General features: G+C 40.3%; 1 protein-coding gene across 5 annotated transcripts in view; it reads right to left on the bottom strand.

The window, feature by feature from the left end:
• Nucleotides 1-514: 514 nt before the first annotated feature.
• Sobp (Sine oculis-binding protein) overlaps nt 515-20194 on the bottom strand; it is a 68192-nt gene continuing 48512 nt past the window's right edge. For 3 of the 5 annotated variants that reach the window (XM_090155477.1, XM_090155476.1, XM_090155478.1), the window contains 2 exons: nt 3817-4040; nt 515-3155 (listed from right to left, as the gene is read on the bottom strand). In XM_090155477.1, the coding sequence (XP_090011603.1) occupies nt 1275-3155; nt 3817-4040 (2105 nt within the window). In that variant the 3' untranslated portion in view covers nt 515-1274. Of the gene's footprint in view, nt 3156-3816; nt 4041-6141; nt 6162-20194 lie in introns of those variants that run through there. The other 2 variants (XM_090155480.1, XM_090155479.1) reach the window with 2 other exon arrangements.

The raw sequence follows: 20194 nt of genomic DNA, 5'->3' as shown, positions 1-20194 counted from the left end.
TTAATTAAACTGCTAATTTTTAATATCCATGTGTTTCCTCCGTTTAAAATTTTTATTCTTAATTTAAAAGTAAACCACCAAAATATTTCGCTTATTTTAATTTTTAAGGGCCTCTTGGTAGGATTTGGGAACTCCTTTAACATTTCTTGGTAGCATACCTTGACTACCCACTGGCAAGCCAATGTTGGCTGCTTCTTAAACACGAAAAGTCTGCTTCGCTCGTTAGCCGTTAGGTGGCTCCTATGATAATTGAAAAGGTTAATTGAAAGGCGAATGAGTCACCCCATGGTTCCTACGCTGCCTCCCCGCGCATTTTTTTTAAAAATCAGTAAGCCAGAAAAACATTCCATAAATGTTCTAATATCAAATTACCTTAACGCGGCTATTTCTTCGTATAAAAATTCCGCGGCTAATGTAAAATTAAGCCAATCATTAACAAAAGGAATGGCACCTCTTGCAAAAATTATAGTAGGCATAAGCCGAATAGAAATGAACGAAAGACTTTGAAATCAAATGAACTTTAAACGATATTTATTTACATATAAATTCATTCACCGAGAATTGATTGATTATATCATACGAAGTCCCGAGAGAACTAAACACCTGTACAATATTTCATATAGATTTTTTTTTTGCAATTTTTCATTAATAATAATTAGTAGCCATCGAAAATTATACAACAATCGATTTCGTCATTTCGAATCTATTATTACATCAGATAGAGGTACTCCTTATATTAAATAAACAACCGAACAAAAACCAACTTGTAAATTCACATAAAATATTTAATACCGCGCTTCGTTTTGTTTCAGGGTGTATTTAAACCTTCGTTTTAAAAGATGTACCATCTGGGCTTTAAATATAAATTAATTTACGCTTTGATTTCAGACTCGGTTAAATTGTAATTAAATTAAATAGGCCTAGACTTACAACAAGAACAAGGTTCACTTATTTGTACCAGCTTTATCGAATCTTTTTTTATCACAACTATAGCGGTTTTTTGAGTTCTTTTATAACGTTGCCTCTACGCGGGAGATTGGTATTTTAGTAACAAAATATAGCCATTGTCATTTATAAGAAGTTAAGCTACGGGCGTTCTTCGCAATCTCGGAACGTTTCAGCGCAATCTGGTCGAGGCCTGTAGTTTGTTTACGTCGGAAATGAAGGGGAGAAAGTATAATAAATAACAACCTTCGTACGAACATAGTTAATTCTAGGCCTAAAAACAACGTATCTCCGACTAAATAATAGAGAGATTGAAATAAAAAATTTCTTCAGACGCATTTTCTCTTGAGCGAATCGATGTTCAAGTCTGTCACTTTCTCGGGCGACCTTTTGCGGGGCGAAATCGTCTCTCGAACCAAACTGGCCGTTAAGTTGCCTTCTTTGAGCTTGACCTTGTACGAATCGAAAGTCCTCCCGTCGTCCAAGAGCGGGTCGTCATCCTGGCCGAGATCACTGTCGTCCGATAGGCTGTTGTCGTCGACCGAGCTGAATCCGTCTGGCAGAGGCGTCGAGGACTCCGCGTCTTCGGTACTGTCCTCCAAGTCCAAAACGGACGTGGAAGACCTTCCGTAGGCTGGCAACAAAGGCGGTGGAAGCGGTGACACGTCGCGGCTGTCGATGGGCGGCGTGGACCTCTCCTTGTCCCGTTTAGAATTCACCAATTTCGTAATGACCGAGTCCACCCTCTTGGAGGAAGACCTGGGTGAAAGGTTTCGGCTATCGCACTTGGGAGACATCTTAGTTCCGCCTTCTTTCGAGGATTTCTCGGCAGCCCCGCCATTCGACAAGTTGACGGCCGTTTCGTTGTCGTCCGTACTTTCTCTAATTTTATCCTTTTTCTGTTTGTTCATTTTCTCAACAAAGTCTTTGGGCACCGGGAATATTAGGGGTATCGGTACCGGGATGGGTATCAAAAGCGGGTAAGGAACCATGACCGTCACGGGAGGAAGTAAGGATTGCCCGATAGGTTGATTATTGGTGGCGCTGGTTGTGGTTGGGTTGGTATTATTAGCGTTGTTAACGGAAGACGACGGTGTCGTCGAGGACCGATGACTACTCGAATGATGATCTCTCGACTTGGACGATTTCGAAGAGTGTTCGTGGTGGTGTTGACTCTGTTTGTGCGGGTGGTGGTTACTTCCACCGTGATTCGAATGATGTTGCGGAGGCGGTCGGGGCGGCATGGGAGGCGGAAGGGGAGGAGGCGCGTTAACCAATGTAGGTGGACTGACTGTTCTCGGCCCAGGAGCGCCCGGGAAATGGGGCAGAGGAGGAAACATACCGGAAGGTAAAGGCATCGGCGGAATCCCGGGTCGAATACCCAAATTGTGTTGCAGCCTCAACAACGTCTCCATTTGCTGTTGGGCCAGAAGATTCAAATGGTTGGGAAGCATGTTGGGAGGTAAAAAGGGGGACCTCAATCCGTCGCCCATTCCGGAAAACGGAGGGCCCAACGGCGGAAGACCCGGTATGTTCAAGGAAGGAGGCGGCCCTCCGGAAGAATGGTCCTGCTTCATCAGTCCCAAGCCATTGACACTGGGAGTCGGCCCGTTCGTCAAGTGGTTGTGGGAATTGGCGCTGCTATTGCTGAGAGGAGTACTGCAAGTACTACTGGGCGATCGGGCCGAGGTTCTAAGTTGAGAAGACGACGACCCGGTACGCGCGCGATGGTCTCGTCTCTCTTTATGGCGAAAACCAGACTTGAGTCGACGACTTCTATCCTTGTCGCGATGGTGACTGCGAGGTTTGGGGACGGGCAACTGCGCCTGGACGTGGAGGTCCGTCTCGACCCTCAAATTAGGAACAACACTCAGGGAAGACGGGGAGACCGATTTCCGGGCAGACGGAGCTCCTTCCGTCGGGTTGACGGACAGGTTCTCGGGAAGAATCTCTTCGCGATCGTCCGAACCGTCGTTACTGTGGCCGTTCGTAGATCCTTTGCACTCTCGAAGCCACAGTTCGGGCGTGATCAGGTTGAGGGCCCCGGAAGAGCCTCCCCCGCCGCCGCCCGCAGCGCCGCTGATCTTGTTGGCCGCTTCTTGCAAGTGAGGATGCATCTGTAGATGAGCTTGCGTCTCCCGACAGAAAATGTTCATTTTATATTGATTGAGGCACTTGTCGCTGCAAAACTGAAGCTGTTGGTCTCCATCCTGCAATCATCGTCGCGGCCGCGAAAGAAAGAAAAGGCGACAAATTAAAAATACGTCTTTAATGAAAATTTAATGGATCCGATTTGTCCGGTTTTTTTTGGCTGCTATTTAAAAAGCGGGCGGCATTAGGAAAGGAGGACACGCGATACGGAAACGCCGTTTAAAATTAAAATCTTAATTATTATCGTAAAAATTCGACTAATGTAAGCGGCGCGTTAATGCTACAGCGGGCTATTATTTAGTCGAGAGGAAAGATGCGGATGATGATAGAGTGGGGTGAGAATAAAAGGTACAAATGATGAAATTATTTTAATTTCGACGGCCGAGAGAAAGAGCCGGTGCCGCTCGTTCGTTGAAATATAAAAGAAGGCGGCTCTCTTTCTCTCGACGCGGATCGTCGTGATTGTGTGATTAAGGATCATTATTTCTCCATCTTCTATAACGTTAACGGGAGGGCCTCCTTAAGCTGACCGACCAGCGCGGGATTAAACGGGCAGAATCGCTCCAAAGAGTATCGATTCTGTTCGCATAGTCCATTCGCTCGTTCTTCCGTATTTAAGTCGAGGGATTATAAATCTGGACTTAAAACGGGGATTCGCGAGCAGCGTATAGTATGAGCAATAGGTTATTTAATCTAAAGAAATTTCATGAATTGACGAACATTGCACACCTCTACCTGGAAGTCCACATAGTTGACGGTATGACGTACGTGTTTGCACCAATCGCAAACTTTGTTCTTCTTGAAAGAAGCCCGGCGACACTGCGTGAAGCAGAGTTCGCTGCAGAAGGCCTTGCTGCCGTTGGACGTCTTTAACGTGAAGAGTTTCATGCCCACCTTCTGACACCACGCGCAGACGATGCAACCGGAGGGGAGACCAGTCGTATCTAGAATATCCAAATACGCGGAGAAAAAAATATATTAATATCCAAAGTTATTATACCTTCGAGGCAACGTAAAAAGAAAAACTATCTGGTATATTATAACAGACGCTCTATAATTAAATAACTTCGATATTTCCTTAATGTCAATCTGGGATTTGAATATCAGCGATAAAAAAACTTTAATATTATCGTACCGATCGTCGGCATTTCGTCAGGTAAAGGTAGGGACAAACGCGGAGCCGGTTGCTCGTTATTTTTGATCGGCGTGATCCGATCCGGGCATCCCCTTTTCTCGATACAAAGGTATTTAATGAAGCGACTTTCGGCGGGGAGGACTGGCTGCCTGTTTCCGTCTACGGCTCGCAATACTACATACACTCGGAGCACATTCGCAGAGAGAGAGAGATCTTCAAGATGATATTTCTTTTCTCTTTTCGCGGCACACAGTGTGTGTTTTAAGCCCATCCCCTGGCGCGACGCTGCGGAAACCTGGGTTCCGTAATCGACGGGACGATGGAAGGTCATCCTTCTCGGCACCATCCCACTTCTGACCACACCCCATTTTACGATACGAAACGCGCCGCCAAATGGGACCCCCCCTTCCGAGTCCCCCCACCTTCGGGAGAAATATTAGATACCCCGCCGTGGCTGAAGCCAGGGGACGAAGTCGCCAGGGGGAGGAGATATGGAATTATTAAAGAACGCGATCACCATAAAGTGTTTATTCAGTATAACCAGTCCCGGGTCCCCGTTCACACTCGAACTAAATTGCCCGTCACAATTTACAATTTGACGCTATCTAACGGAAGCGCTAACTCGAATTTTTTCATAATTTTTATTCAAGAACAAATTTTGTAAAAAAAACTAGCTTCGGGGAGTAGAATGGAAATAAACAATTAAAAATGACGGTAAAGTAAACACCACCAATGAACAAATTTGACTAAGCCGAGATAATTACGAAGCTCTGCTACATTATAATCTTCTCGTGAACGCATCGTATCCACCAGCGACGGCCAAAACGAGCTAATATCCCAGGAGCCATATCTTCCCACATTCGCGACTAGCGACGAATTATATGGGCGACAGCCTAATTGTTACATCAACCTGCCATTTTCTCATCTCCGCTCGCCCTCCCGAAAATATTTTCCCAGTCCATAAAAAAGAGAGAGATATATTTTTATACTCGGAGGCGCTTATTTTTGAGCGGGACCAATCTAACAGCTCCGAACCTCCAAATTAAAAGACGAAATTAAAACCAATCCCTATAAGAAGATTTTCGGAGACAACCCAGCCCTCCGCGCGAAAGATGGAAAAGACAAAAAAAAAGGGGGCAAACGTAAAAACTAGAAAGAAAAGGGACCGCGCTGTCGTTGGAAAATATTTTTTATCGAGGCATTAACGACGGGTCGCGAGCCCGGTTTCCGCAACGGCTATAATTTAAAACTAATTTAATTTCTGCTTAGACTAGTACGACGTCGTCTCGAGATCGCGATCAAAGTGCACGGTCGGAGAGTGGGAGTCGCGCCGTGCGAACCGGGCCTAATCCTCTAGTTTTGACTGGAACACACCCATCCGAGGGAAGAAGACAATGAGGAAACCCGACCGTACAAACCGTACCCCCGTCTACGCCTTCCGCTAAATCGTCAACTAAGGCGCGGGGGCCCGACGATGATCTATCGAATTTGTTGAGAGAGAGAAAGCCGAAAGCCGGTTACGTACGTCGCTATTAAATTGATTCTTACCCCTGGCTAAGTACATTAAGACGACGCGTACTATACGCCGAGGAGAGAAAAAATATATATATACGCTGATAAAAAAAATTGGGTGGGAGACATATAAGAAAATATATACGGTTCCTTAAGAGACGCTGATCCCCATAAAGCTGCCTGTCTTACGCCTAGCCCCCTAATTATAAACTACCGAAAAAGTGAGAGATAAAAGATCGTCCATAAAACGGCGAATTTCTCGGTTCCCCTCTGTTAGAACGTCTCGCGCGGCGCGAGGATGAGATGTAATATGGAAATAAAAAGAAAGGTGTATAGCGGATTATGGGAGGAGGTGGAGGTACGCGAGGAGGGGCGCGCGTCCGAAGACGTGTACGTACTTAATGAAGGTCGACGACGCGGGTAACAGGACGGGCCCAGGATCCGTAACAGCGCCAGAGCAGCGGCGTCCCGGGGCACGACGCCATCCGAGTCCACTCGCAATGGCATCTTTTGCGCGGATAAAAGGGGGACGTGGTTCCACTTCGTACGTTTAGACGAGCAGCGCGTCTGTCGCTACGCCTGGCCAAAGCGTAGTCAGCATCTTCCAGTCGCGGTAGAGCGAATCGCGCGTACCTAATATACGCCACGAGGACGGAGGCTGTCCCGACTTTAATTGTTATTATAGCGATCGCGTCCCGGTCGGACCGACTGCCGCGGGACGCCGTAATAGACGAGCCACCGAAATAATGACGAAAAGATCTCGAGATTCGCCTATTTATCGGCGAGATACCACGTTTAAATTATACCGATTATTATTCCAAGCTACCGTATATTTATACGTTCCGCGTTTCTTTCCATACGCGAGCTCGCATTCGTAATGAGCTTATAAAAATTCAACGACTTTATTTACACGAGCATTTACGTGTTGAGGCGCAGCCCACTTTGGAAATAAAACTCGCGCCCAAAAATGTCCCTCGAAAGAAAAGTCACTTTTAACGACGTTTTTCGATTCCGATAAATATAGCCTTTCGAATTTTATATATTTTGTACACACCTTACGAAAAAATGCCAATTTCGAGGGAGAGTTAATTGGGGTGTGTTTTTCGTTAATTATTATCCCGATTTCGTTTTTTCTTTTCGTTATAAGATACCGAGCGCGGACTAATTAAATAAATCGATATTTTAGTCGCGAGGATCGGCGAAAGAAATTTAAATTTTTTGGCAATGAATAATAATTATTTTTTTAACTGTTAATTAGCTCCATTAGAAATATTATAATCGCCGATGGAAACTGCCGAAACGGGTCTCGCGAGACGGGCCGAAATATAAATTCCGAATTACTTATGTTTCTTTAATTAACACTCGATGACACATATTCCAAGCCGACGATTCCGTCGAAGCGCGAGTCCGAATCGCGCGGAACCCGATATCGAAATGATTAGGATCCGTGGCTGAAATTTTTAACACCGAAAAAGGAGGAGTAATTTCGGCAAATACCTAAATTCTAATTCGTCCATTTGGCTATCGGATTAAAGTTAGCGTAGGGGGGAAATAAGCGGTAATTTTTTTCCCTAAATAAGAGGAACAGAAATAATAACTTTTAAACGCTATTCGAGCACACGTTTCGTCCTCTTCAAAAAGACTATAATTTCGGTCTTCGAGAAAAATACTCCCGCTTGGCCTTCGTATAAACATTGGTACCTTTAATTTGAAGCAAAAAAGGCGCAAAAGCGAACCGAAGGAAAGAGAGAGAGGATGGAGAAAGAGCAAATTAGGAATGCGAAATTTCTTCTCTTTGGCATCCCCCGATAATTCCGTATTTTTTCTTTCTAAAAATGGGAGGAGGCTGTTATCGAAAACGATAGCGAATTAGAAGCGTACGGTGGGAGGAGGGCAGCGCGGCCCGAGCAAAGACATCCGTCTGGCAAATTTCGGATGGAAAGTCACGATTCCACGATTCGACTTGCAATGGAAAGAGAGATGGGGAGAAAAAATATCTCGATCTTAACGTTTGTACGAATATAAACGGGCTAACCCCGGAGAGCGCGCGTGTGAGTAAAATTTAAGGAGGGTAAATCTTTTTTAAACGCGCTCCGAGAATGAAGAGGGGGAGGGGGTACAAAACGAGAAACCGCTCGCTCTACGAAATTGGAGGGGGATGAACGCGTAATCACTATAAATTGCTCAGATTTTTTTCGGTGGAGTTCGCTCTCTCGGCGACACCGTGGCTGTAGAGATGCCTTTGAACGGAGGAGGGTAAAACGTTTTGGGCCAAAAAGCGGGAGTGCCGAGCGCCCAAAAATCACGACCTGGCCCGGACTGCCTACCTCCGAGATATCATTGCGGCGAGGAGTTACCCCCAATCCGCCGGGTTCCGGGGGCTCTTATTAAACCCTTGTTTAGCTCAATTAAAGTTAAAGAAACGCGGACCTTCTTCGGCCGTATTATCTGCCGTATATCTTCGCGTTTCCTACTCCGAATGATTTATTTATCGGTTTGAGTGAGAGGAGAGAGAGAAAGAGAGAGAGAGAACGAAAGAAACTTATAAAAAATATCAGAGCGCCTTTCCTTTCGTGGCGGCGTCTGATGTTTTTTCTTTTCTCGGGGAGACTGTGCACTCGCGATTTCTTAACTCCGGTTTCGACTTTCGAATCTAATATGTATAAATGGTCTCGGTACGAATGCGGCGTGGTGTAGAATTTCAAATCACGCCACTAAGACCCCCCCCCTCATCCTTATAGCATATATATTTTTATATATCCCGATTGTGGACTACGTGCGGGTTTGTTTCACGAACAAGATGAGCGCGACTAAAGCCAAGTTCACACTTACCCCTAAAATCGCTTGGTTTTAGATAACTAGTTTTCAAAACCAGCGTGAGAAATCGCTTCGTGTTGGTTCGGGAAGCAACTCGTCCAAGTCGGTTCGCTTAGAATCGCTTTCAAAACGACAAGGCGGGGAAGTAAAATTGCTCGGATTTTCCAAAATAATGGGAATAAAATTCTAAATAATGTCAAATAATATTACTGTATGTATAGTAAACATGATTAACTAATTGTTTTGGAAAACATTTTTGTATAAGCGAACCGGAGTGAAGCGACCAAGAATTATCGTCTGCGGTCAAAACTGGTATTTAAACCGACCTAAACTGGGTTTTAAGCACTAATGTGATCATGGCTTAAGACGTTTCACGCCGAAACGATATCTGTTATGTTTAAATCGTTCCCCTCCCCATTGATGCCTTTGTGACTCCACCAGTTATTCCAGGTTTAGTCAACGTTGTATCGAGATATACTACGCGTTGATTGAACAGAGACTACGTGAGTCAACACTGCCATCACGTAGACTCAAAGCGAATCAACATTCAATCCACGCAAATTCAGCGTTGATTCTACGTTGACTCGTGGTAAGTCAACATTAAATTTTTGTAGACTCAAGGCGAATCAACATTAAATTTTTGTAGACTCAAGGCGAATCAACATTAAATTTTTGTAGACTCAAGGCGAATGAACATTAAATTTTCGTATATTTGTGGTAAATCCACAATAAATTTACGTAGAATCAGCGTTGATTCAACGTAGATTCGATGTGAGTCAGCATTAAATTTACTTAGGATCAGCGTTGATTCAACGTAGATTCGATGTGAGTCAGCATTAAATTTACTTAGGATCAGCGTTGATTCAACGTAGATTCGATGTGAGTCAGCATTAAATTTACTTAGGATCAGCGTTGATTCAACGTAGATAATATGTCAGTCAACATGGAATTTACGCAGATTCAACGAAGATTCGATGTGAGTCAGCATTAAATTTACGTAGAATCAGCGTTGATTCAACGTAGACTCGTGGTGAGTCAACATTTAATTTAAGTATAATCAGCGTTTACACAGAGTAGACTCTAGTCAACATACAATTTACGTAGACTCCACTTTGAGGAAACATTGACTGAATGTTTTAACATCTACATTAGGAAAATTAATTTTCACACATTTGTTATCTAGTGCTTAAAATTGTGTCTGTTATTTATAATTCAATGAAGGATTGTAAGCCAAAGAACCATGCAGTGGTACGCCGCGTACTGGTTAATAAATTTGTTTTTAAAGGCTCTTGAGTATATAAGGTTTGTGCGAGCCATTTGCTCAAGATGGTGGTGATGGCTTAAAGGTAGCCCTTAATGTCTCTTCATTGACAATCCGTTATTGATTTCAATGTCCAAAATAAGATCAAATTAAACCTCAAATAACTCCCAATTTATCCTATTCATATTTAAACCCTATGTAACATAATCACTTACAAGTACGTCATTAGTGTATTTTTCTTAAAGGGCCACACCGGCAATAGAATTTGACCTTTTCCACGCGCTAGTTTTCAGAATGGGATTGGTCGTCCCTGCTACCACGTGCTAAATTGAGGCCAAATTTCCAAACGCCGGTGTGGACCTTTAATAAAGGGATGTGACGTAAATTACGCATATTCCAATTCGTCATCACCTTTATAGATGGGAAACTGAAGTTGGAGAATATTAATCGCGTTTAAAAGCGCACAAGCCTTCCCGTGGAGGTGAATTCTTTGACCAGAGCAGTTTATATCCGTTAAACTTTAACCTCTTTATTTTGGTTTTCGGTTTGGGCGAGTAGACATTGAATACGTTTCCAAAAGTGCAAAGACTAGAAGTGTTTTAGTTCTCTAGTTCATTTATTCTATGGTCTATGTAAGTTATTATTGCCATTTTTTCTATATAGATGGTATACAGATTTAAACTTATTAGTGATTATGGAAAATTTACCTAGATTGGTGAAAATCCCGTATACTTTACAGCAAAACTACCCAAAATTCACTACGTCTAATTTGAAAGTGCCTGGACAATAATTTAATTTTATCTGAATTAAATTTAATGACTACATGTAATTCAGTTCGTTATGAATTGGAATTGCTACAAAACTTACTAAATTTGTATAAATAGTTATATTAACAGGTAATTTAAAATCGATTATTTTTTTAAATAGTTTTACCTAAATCAAACTCATATTTCTCGAAGATTTCAAGGGAAAGGACAATGGCGGATTAACATGGGAAAATCCCAGCCCCCACCCCTCATGATTTTCATGAAATTTTGCACAGATGCTTTATATATCAATGTAAGAATTGATGCAAAAGTTTTAGATCTGACAAAAAATGTTTTCAAGAGATACAGGGGCAAGTAATTTTCGCATTTTCCATATATTTTCAATGAGAAAATGGGAACAATCACACATCCGGTGATATATCGAAAACGGCCTTAAAGATTTTGACTAAATTACAAACACTGCCTCCAAATATCACGAGCAACACCCTTGAGTAGTTTTTTAATCAGGGGATTAGCGGTTTTAGATATATCATCGGATGTGTGATTGTTCCCATCTTCCCATTGAAAATATAAGAAAGATGCGAAAATTTATCTTGAATTTTATTTGTCACATCTATAACATTGATCTGTGCAAAATTTAATCAAAATCGTTAGGAGGGGGATTTTCCCATGTTAATCCGCCCATGTCCTTTGTTCAAAATGAAGACCACAATACAACGACAACATTTCGTACATACCTACTGTGATAGTTACGTCGAGATGAAATTTAACGAGGGATGTTAAAGTATGAAAATTGCAAAAATGTAAAAAGCGTAGCGGCGCGGTACCTCCCAACTCTGCAGATCTATCAAATGATACCCCTCCCATTTCTTGATTTTCTTCCCTTTCTCTCTCAGACGTTCTGGGAATCGTAACCGCATTTTTTGGGGAGGGAGAGTCTGCAGCCGGGGGAGGGCGGTCAGCGGACCTCGAAATTTCCTTCTATCTAGCGGACCTTTTCTTTACACCCATTAGAAGCTTTTCAACAGCACTTAGGGGCTACCTTGATAGACTTTTAATCTAAATCGCTCTTTCTCTCTCTTCCCTTTTCGTAACGCACGTCGCCGTTATTATTGTAGAACATGATATCGGTCGAGCTACAGCCGATCGACGCTTTGTTTCAGTGGCGTTGATTGTTCGACGATGATAACGTAAAACAGAACAAAATAACTAACTTTTCGCGCGAAGCAAAAACGCGTCAATTGGATACGCTCGACGAAACAATAATTATTAGCAATGATGAATTGAAATATATAGTTTCAAAATCATTTTCGCAACCACGAAAGAGCTATAAAAACGTAGCTTACGTGTACCATTTTCTTATCCCGATAATAAGTAGTAACAACGTAAAACCGTTTTGGCAGGTTGGCCATAGGTGGCGCCATTTGTTTAGGAATAAGACTATAAATTATCTCAAAGCTTTTCAATAATAACAATTTTTTAAATAAGCGAAAATCCACTAATTTTAAAAAATTGTTCAAAATTTTTAAAAAAAAAAATTCTTTATCTTTTTGTATTATTTTGAATCGTAATCGTTCAGTAATAATAAATTGAAATAATTAAGGTATGTCTAATTAGATGACACATTTACGCAAATCGTTCTGGAGTCTAGAAATGACAATTGGGCTAAGAAAAAATAATACGTAGTCAAAATTAGTTCACAGACGTCAGTAGAAAAAATCAACCAGCGGTACACCAGCGTTCAGGGTGAAGTAAAGAATCAGATTTAATTTTTCTGCCCTACTCCAAAGAAAACCCTATCCATACAGTTTCTCACTAACCGACTTAAGAAGTTAAAAATGTTGAAAATAAGATCGTGTATTGCCTGATACGGGGATTCTTAAAGGAAAAGTCCAGGTTGGGTAAAACTTGGGTCTATTTGAAAGATCATGTTTAAATATATTCAAAAATATCAGTCGTAAAATTGTATCTTTTTTTAATGACGAGAAATTAATTTTTAAACGAGTGAAATTTACCCGCCAAGCGAGCTGCCATTTTCTATCACCTTCCCTCCGCAGACCGCTGTTATAGCACGAACAGCGCGTGATTTAAGTCCTAAAACGTCACCGCGAAACAAAATGGCAGATCGCTTGGCGGGTAAATTTGGCTCGTTTAAAAATTAATTTATCGTCATTAAAAAAAGATACAATTTTACGACTGATATTTTTGAGTTTATTTAAACATGATCTTTCAAATAAATCCAAATCTTACCCAACCTGAACCATTCCTTTAAGAATGAAATTTAAAAAAAGAACACTTTTCCTCTCGCAACGAAAAATGTGGAAAGAGTGAGGCAAGTTTTCAGTGAATCTTTAACTAGGGAAAGAGAAACAATTAAAAAAGAGAAAATTTATTCTCCTTCGAGCGAAAGAGGCAGAAAAAAATAGATGAAAAAAGCTAAATACGGGGGCCGACTAACTAATTCAAACACTTCGCAATGACGATCTAGACCTCCCCTTTCTTAAACATTATTTCTAATTCTCCCCTCTTCCGAAAAGGGGCAGAAAAAACAGCGCCTTTCGCGAAATTCGGTCAAAAAAAAGGAAGCCCGGGGCACCTCGAAGCCGGGGAGGGGGGAACGGGAGGCACCTGGGAACGCCTATTTTTAGAAGTTATCACGAGACTAAACGGGCTTCCACGTGATAATTCGGACTCTCTCTCTCTCTCCGCGTAAAACCCCCCTCTTTACGCCCCCCCCCCCGGTCTGGCTACCATGCATCCGAGAAACACACTTTTTACGCTGCCTGTCACCGATTTCATGTTTGATGATACTAAATGAGATGCGTCGGGGACGCCTTTCCTACCAACCCAATCTCCATTACTTAACATTTAACACGGGCTGTACTAACGCAGACTTTACCGTTATCGCCGTATCTGACAGAGCTACCAATTGGACCACGGGCGCCATCTATCGAAAAAAATATTGCTCTCATACGCGAAATACGCGGAGTGAGAAAAAGAAAAAAAATAGGGGTATTTGTTAAAACAGTTTAGAGAAACATTTATTCAAAAGATTCGAGAGCCGGGGGAGGAAAGTGGCTGGTATAGAGCCGTGCCCGCGGCCCGAGATACCGTAGCCGGGGATATAATTGACTACTTTCTTACAATCATTTATATCCCTTAAAATTTAACTCTTTAAGATAGGTTCCAAATTATACTTATATTCCCAGGAATGGTAATGCGAGAATCGTCAGAAGTAAAAATAACGATAAAGTGGTGTGGAATTGAGATTAATACATTCTGTTATAGTTGGGATTTGTTTTTTACTGGAATATGGGTGTTTAAGCATTTTGGTACTCAGTCTGAAGTTGAAAATATTTGGATGGTAGTCCATTCCACCAAACAGTCCCATTCGACCGAAAACCGAATATTTGGGGTTTTTTTTTAATAATAGTACAGTAATATACTAATTGATCAGTATTTGAATAAATAATGAACGCATAAATTTCTTCTTTTTTAAATTAAAATACAGCAGGAAAATCGCCACCTAACCTGACCTAAGCCAATATATTTCACTAATTGTGTTTAAATAACGGCTATTTCTTTTTATTTAATTCCCAGAAAAAGAGAAATATTATAAATAAATTAAAATACAGCAGGAAAATCGCAACCTTACCTGACCTAAGCCAATATATTTCACTAATTGTGTTTAAAAAACGGCTATTTAATTTTATTTAATTTCCAAAAAAAAGAGAAATATTATAAATATATTAAAATACAGCAGGAAAATCGCAACCTTACCTGACCTAAGCCAATATATTTCACTAATTGTGTTTAAAAAACGGCTATTTAATTTTATTTAATTTCCAAAAAAAGAGAAATATTATAAATAAATTAAAATACAGCAGGAAAATCGCCACCTTACCTGACCTAAGCCAATATTATTCACTAATTGTGTTTAAATAACGGCTACTTCATTTTATTTAATTTTCCAAAAAAAGATAGATATTCTAAATATATGATGTCAAAACTTTTTTAGATTAAATGATATATAACCAATATTTGTCGGTAGACTAAAACACCCCAGGAGAAAAACTAACAATTTTGACCACCAGAAGATGGCACTGAAGTCAATAGAACGCGTAAATTAAGACTGGATAAAACATTTCGCCTTAAAACTGAGAATATCCACGTATTATTAAATTTAGTAAGGAATTAATTTATCTGGGCGCGGATAACACCAAGGACGTAACCAAATTGATTCCCCAAACTACGTTATTTTAACATTTGTCCATCCATAATCCAGGCGTAATTAGGAAATTATACCTTAATTTACCCGCAATTTCGTTTCTCTTTTAAGTCAGTTTCTCATTTGAAAAGAAATCGAGTAAATTTCTCTTAATGATCTAAATGGCAATAGCGGCAATGGCGGAGGAACGAACATCCGAGCGACTCTACTTAAGGATACTGTCAACCCCCCAGAAATTCCAGCCAAGGGAAAAAGAGAGTTGATGATATAAAAAGAAAAAAACTAATTGTCTTTCATTCTCAGCGCAGGCCCAGGGTCCTCCCAAAAATTGATGATAGCGACTTCCCGTTTTTTCGGACCAATTTTCATATAATCATTTTCGTAAGGCGTTGCGCAGTCTCCTCGATGCCCCCCTGCGCCCACTGTTATAATGAAGGTAGTCTCGCAGTTCGAGCGGGAGGGGGGCAACCGCGAAACATATTTAATGTTCCTACACAGAGAGAGGCTGTCCTTTTCCCAAAGTCGTGAGAACGTGGGATGGAGGGGGGAGGGGGGAGCGGTAACGGAGAAGATATCCAAAATGATATTCTTAATTTCATCTCGGTGCGTCGCGTATTTCTAGGCGAGCTCCGCCCCGAGTTTCTACCAATGAGACCACGCCAATGGCTACAATTAAATCGCGATGGTGAAGATTTGGATATCGGAATAGACGCTAATAGCTATAGGCCGTGCCAGAGTCGAGCGTTACCTGGGATAGATTCCTCTATACGCAAGCATGCAGCTGCTTCGTACTGGGGACCGGTTTGCTCGGAAATTCACTCGCCAATTAATGAGGAGAGGATTGCGTTACTCGCCAGTTCTAGCTAATGTCAAACCTGGATTACGCGTTTTAGCGAGTCTAATTTTGAAAATAAAAAGATTCTCAGGGTTGCCACAAAATTTTTAGATTCGAATTCCCCGACTATTCCCCGTTTCCCCTGGCCATTTTAAGAGATTTTCCCTGACTTTTTAATTACAAAAATTTTATTTCATATTTTTACTTTTATCAGAAGTTAATAAATTTAAATGGACTTATATTTCAGCAAAAAGGTTATTGCAATGTTGAAAAAATTAGCCAAACTTTCAAGGAACTAAATGATAATCATACAATTTGTCATAAATCTAGAGTAAAATTACTTATAATAATAATAATAATCACCACCTTAGGCCTAAGTCATCAAGCGACTTTTGAAGCCTTTAATTCAGGTGGCCGGGTTACAATGCGTAGGAGGGTGGTGGCAAGCCCCGCATGCCACACGATCGAGCCAACAGCTCCCTACACTAACTATTACCGTTAACCTCAACAAGTTTTTATGGAAGGGGAAACCGAAGAGCTCGGGGGAAAACCCCTTAAACCAGTGAGGAGAGAACTTGCAAACTCTACGCGGAAGGAGTTGTTCCGAGTTTTCACCCAGTGCCACAAGTTGGGATAGAACCCGGCTCCTCTTGCTGCGAGGCGAAAGTGCTAACCACTCCGCCAACCCCACCTTTTTCAAAAAGTGTCAAAAGAAAATTGAATTCCCTGACTTTTCCCTGATTTCCCTGGCGTGTGGCAACCCTTATTCTATTTTTTTCTTTCGGCGTTGGGTTTTCCCTTTTTACAACTAAATTAATATGAAATTCGAATACCGTCTTTTAAAAACATTTTTAGGGTTTACTTAAGAGCTTTAAAATTTTTATCCCAAGGGTAATACCAAAAGTACATAACAGCTCTTACGTGAGAAGTATCTATCTAGGCCATGAAAATTAAACAAGTACTTACGCATTATCGAGGCTGTTTCAATAAGAGAGATTTTCCCGCCAAACCACGAAAGCATACACATACCGCATCAGAGTTTAAATTTTAACTCGTGTAAAACTAGGTAGAAATAACACGTAGTGGTAATTACTTGTACGTATAAACCATATTTCGCTAATGCAACTGTTTTGAAAAGTTATTATATGATGTATTTGCCCCGAAAAAGCTCTTCTAAGAGGTATTTTGAAAATGAGTGATGAGCTCGCGATAGTAAATGTTTAAAGCAGGTAAAAGTAATGAATTAGTATTAGGATATACCGGTGCACCTGGGATATATATTCTATATAACAGGTAATATCATCATAATACCCCGCGTTAGCGTCCACAGCCCCGGTGAGCGGGTAAGAGTAGTAGTAAAAGCACATCTGGTATGATAAAATATATATAAATATATACCTCTGGTGTGAATATTCTGAAAAGGAAACCTAAATTTAAACGAAGTGCAAATGCAAAAAAAGCTTTGAGAAATTCAGTGGGCATAAATTAGACATTTTTGTAGACTTCTTACAATCTAATTTTTTAAAATTATGTAACACTTACGGAAACCTTTTTTTTTCTAAAAATTAATTACCAATAAAAAAATTAGTTTAAAAAACGTTCCTTTTTAGCAGTCATACAAACATTAAAATTTAGATGTCTTTTTTTAAATTAGTGGTGAAAAGGCTTAGGTCACCTACTACCAACTTGTTATTTTCCATAACCTAATATCTCAGTGACGAATTGACCTATTCCGACCAAACCAATTTAATTTATAGTTTTCGAGTATGCTCTACAACTTGTTCATTTACAGTTTTCATCTACCACCTAGCGTTAAAAACAAAAATTCCAAAACCGTAAAAAATGTCACGATTTTGCCGGAATTTACAAATAACATCCTGAAAATTTTAAATTTCTAGGTAATATAGTTTTTGAGCAAAATGCCTGGGGCGATCAAATGATATATATAACATATGAAAATAACATAACGCCATATTTTATTTCTCATCACAAAATTTTGAATAGCCTTCAAAATCAAGTACCCCCGAAATAAACAAGATGTCACGGAAATTTAAGCACACACAATCCTCGCGATGTATGAAATATCTTAAAATATTTATTTTATATTTGAACAAATTTTCAATCATCTTGTACATTAACTTAATAAACCCAAGAGGAATTTTTAAAGTTACCTGGTTTTGGAAATAAGGTAGCGAAACGCAAACATGTTAATTTATATTAATTTTTAGGCAAACCGAATTTTTCGAGTTATCTGGTTTGGGAAATAAGGTAACGAAACGCGAACGAGTTAGATGGCGCCTGTATCAATTGGTACGAAATTCAAATACGGCAATAGCGCGTACGCCGGTTGTGGCGATCCTGTGAATGGGCCAGAAACCTCACATAAAATTAAAATTTCTTAATTTAAAAAACGTTTGTAGATTTAAAGTCAAAAATCGCCAAAAATCACAAAAATGCTCAAATGCTCCACTTCCGGGGGCAACAATAATGCCGGCGAGGGCATGATATCTCCAATCGACAGTCGTATCATGTGTCTTTGTAGCTCTAACGTACCGCGATAAATCGTACGAACGGCGGCGGCGGCAACAGTACTGTTAAACTAATACACACAAATCCCCTAGGGATTGGGTGTCAAAACCGTTGTCAAGAATCGGATTTAATTAAAGAATATTTTTAATATAATTAAATCAATTTTAAAAAATAGTCTTTATTTAGAAGGTATGTATTCAAAACTTTGTTATGATAAATAAACTACGTAAATTTCTAAAAACCAGCGAAAAAACAGGAAAATTTTGGAGTTCCCCCATTTAATTGGTGATATAAAGAATAGTCTTTAATCATCAAAGTGTATAACTAGCGAGCGGAAGAAAGCCAAAGTAGAGAGTAGAGAGGGGGGGGGGTTATAAAGAAATGTTTGGCAGTGGGCGATGCTACCGCTAATATTAATGAGGGACCTTCTTCAAAATCGTGACTTAGGCGCGTAGTTTTTTCTTACATATATAAATTATAAACCTATAGAGAAATGGTGGCCCTATCTCTTCGAAACCATTTTCTTACGTTAAAAAAAAGGGTCCTAAAAATATAGTTGCTAGAAAAATTACCTACATTTTTTTTTCAGTAAACGTATCTGGGGAAGAGAGGAGAGAGTTTAGGAGGTTTCGACATCCTTAACATATTTACGGAATAAATCATTTTTGAGCGAAAACGTTTTTTTTTCTTAAACAGACGCAATTACGGCAACGACGTTTAAAGTCGCGCATTCATTAAAGTCCCGGCCACCCTCCCTCTATTTATTACGCCCCCCCGCACGGGGCCACCTTCTTCGGCGTGCCTCCTCCCATCGTGAGAAAAGATAATCATTCGATATAATGGCCGGGCAATTTGTAATGACGCCTCGCGTAAGAGAGCCGAGAGATTCAATACGGGGTTGCGAGGCCCCAAAGAGTTTTCATATTTTAGAATATTAAATCCAGCAGAGGGGGCTGCGTGATGGAGGAGGGGGATTGGAAAATTATGATGGAACACTATGTTGTTCCTAAACCGGTGCCGCGGTCAAAATATTCGCGCCGAATCAAGTTACTGGCTATCCAGCTCGCGCTAAGGATGGTTTTCATATTCGGGCGTCATTAAGTTTCGGTTGAGTTAGGCTTCGGATTAGTATCCTTCTCCTATTTTTCTTACAAGAAGGGGAGAAAATATAAGCTACAATTAAGAATGTTTTTAACGAGCAATAATGAAAAGGCACTCGTTGGGACGATCAGATCCTGGTGCCCGTTCTACCCCCCATACGTCAAACTTAAAAAATCCTGACAGTTTCTACCCAACAGGATTCAAAGGCGTCTACTTAAGTTTCGATGATCCAGGGAGAAACATACGTGCCAAAAGAAGTCTACATTCATTTAAAACTTATTAACATCAGAAGTATATTTTATCGCTGAGAAGTACATATAGAACATTGATTTTCAACTTTCACGCGGAACCACCGATATTTTGGTGGATATATAGAAAACTAAATTTTTATTTTCATTTATCGCAATGTTCATTAATATGAGATATTAAATTATATAAAGAATTAATTAAGGTACCTAAGAATATGGAAGTATACTCACAAGGAGACTACCCGAGGTGTAACACACCGATTTTGTTGAAACTCAGGGGTTAGGTAGACCTTATGATAGTATGAAAATTTCCAAAGGGAAAAGTTGCAATGGGCTATAGTTTTCCCATGTCAACCGCAAATGTTTTTGATCTCTCAAAACAAAATATCTCCATTTAAAAAAGCATGGGATTTTCTCGGTTTGAAAAAATAAAATTATCAAAACTTACCCAAAAAGATGAATTTGACCTATTTTGGGTAAAATTGATAAATTTTGGTTAAATTTTAACAAAATTTGGGTAATCGAGAAAATCCCATGCTTTTTTAAATGGGGAGGTCAAAACATTTTCGGTTTCCATAGGAAAACTAAAGCCCATTGCAACTTTTCCCTTTGGGAATTTTCATACTACCATAAGGTGTACCTAACCCCCGAGTTTCAACATAAAT

Source organism: Leiobunum rupestre, chromosome 8, assembly GCF_980474605.1.
Source record: "Leiobunum rupestre chromosome 8, qqLeiRupe1.1.hap1, whole genome shotgun sequence".
In the NCBI taxonomy this organism is placed as follows: domain Eukaryota; kingdom Metazoa; phylum Arthropoda; class Arachnida; order Opiliones; family Sclerosomatidae; genus Leiobunum; species Leiobunum rupestre.
Note: the sequence above shows the minus strand (reverse complement) of the source record. Positions and strands in the feature narration are given on the sequence as shown.